Source organism: Eimeria mitis, genomic scaffold (assembly GCF_000499745.2).
Source record: "Eimeria mitis Houghton genomic scaffold, Emh_scaff1626, whole genome shotgun sequence".
Taxonomy (NCBI): domain Eukaryota; phylum Apicomplexa; class Conoidasida; order Eucoccidiorida; family Eimeriidae; genus Eimeria; species Eimeria mitis.
The window spans coordinates 7,454-8,339 of record NW_013569940.1 but is presented as its reverse complement, the minus strand read 5'-3'; the positions used below and the strand labels follow the sequence as shown (position 1 = coordinate 8,339).

General features: G+C 54.2%; 1 protein-coding gene across 1 annotated transcript in view; it reads left to right on the top strand.

Moving 5' to 3' along the window:
- EMH_0040760 (uncharacterized protein) overlaps positions 1–871 on the top strand; it is a gene marked incomplete at both ends in the record, with an annotated part of 1,726 nt that extends 855 nt beyond the window's left edge. The window contains one exon of the mRNA XM_013495541.1: positions 263–871. Coding sequence (XP_013350995.1) covers positions 263–871 — 609 coding nt within the window. The remainder of the gene's footprint in view (positions 1–262) is intronic.
- Positions 872–886: the final 15 nt, after the last annotated feature.

Genomic DNA, 886 nt, shown 5'->3' with positions numbered 1-886 from the left:
AAAGATGAATTTCATGTTGTAAGCTCAAGGGTTTAGGGTTTAGGGTTTAGGGTTTAGGGTTTAGGGTTTAGGGTTTAGGGTTTACGGGGGTGGCAAGAGCAGTATGGCTGCTGTGCAGCGCGTAGTAGGCTCCAACTCAGCGCATTCCGCAACCATCGGCTCTAGGGTTTAGGGTTTAGGGTTTAGGGTTTGGGGATTAGGGTTTAGGGTTTAGGGTTTAGGGTTTAGGGTTTAGGGTTTAGGGTTTAGGGTTTGTGCTCAGTTTCCGTGTTTTGGGTTTTTTGAGGAACCCTCGGCCTCCGAGTGTCTGCAGCAAATCGCCAGCTGGATAAACCACCAGCTGGGGGATACACCAGCAGCAGCAGCAGCAGCAGCAGATGCAGATGCAGCAGCAGCAGCAGCAGCAGCAGATGCAGATGCAGCAGCAGCAGCAGCAGCAGCAGATGCAGCAGCAGCAGCAGCAGCAGATGCAGCAGCAACAGAAGGAGCAGCAGCAGATGCAGATGCAGCAGCAGCAACGGATGCAGCAGCAGCAACTGATGCAGCAGCAGCAACTGATGCAGCAGCAGCAACTGATGCAGCAGCAGCAGCAGCAGATGTGCCTATAGCAGCAGATGGCGCAGCAGCAGCAGATACAGCAGCAGCAGCAGCTGATGCAAATACAGCAACATCAGCAGCAGCTGCAGCAGCAGAATCAGATAAGCATAGTGAACAGCAGGCAGCAGGGGCAGCAGCAGCAGCAGCAGATGCAGAAGCAGCAGCAGCAGCAACGGAAAAGGAAGCTGCAGCAGAAACAGCAGCAGCAGCAACAGCAACCACATCTCCCCCTGCAGATCTAGACACAGAGGATGATCGCAGCAAGCGGCAGTGACAGACAACCTGCGAT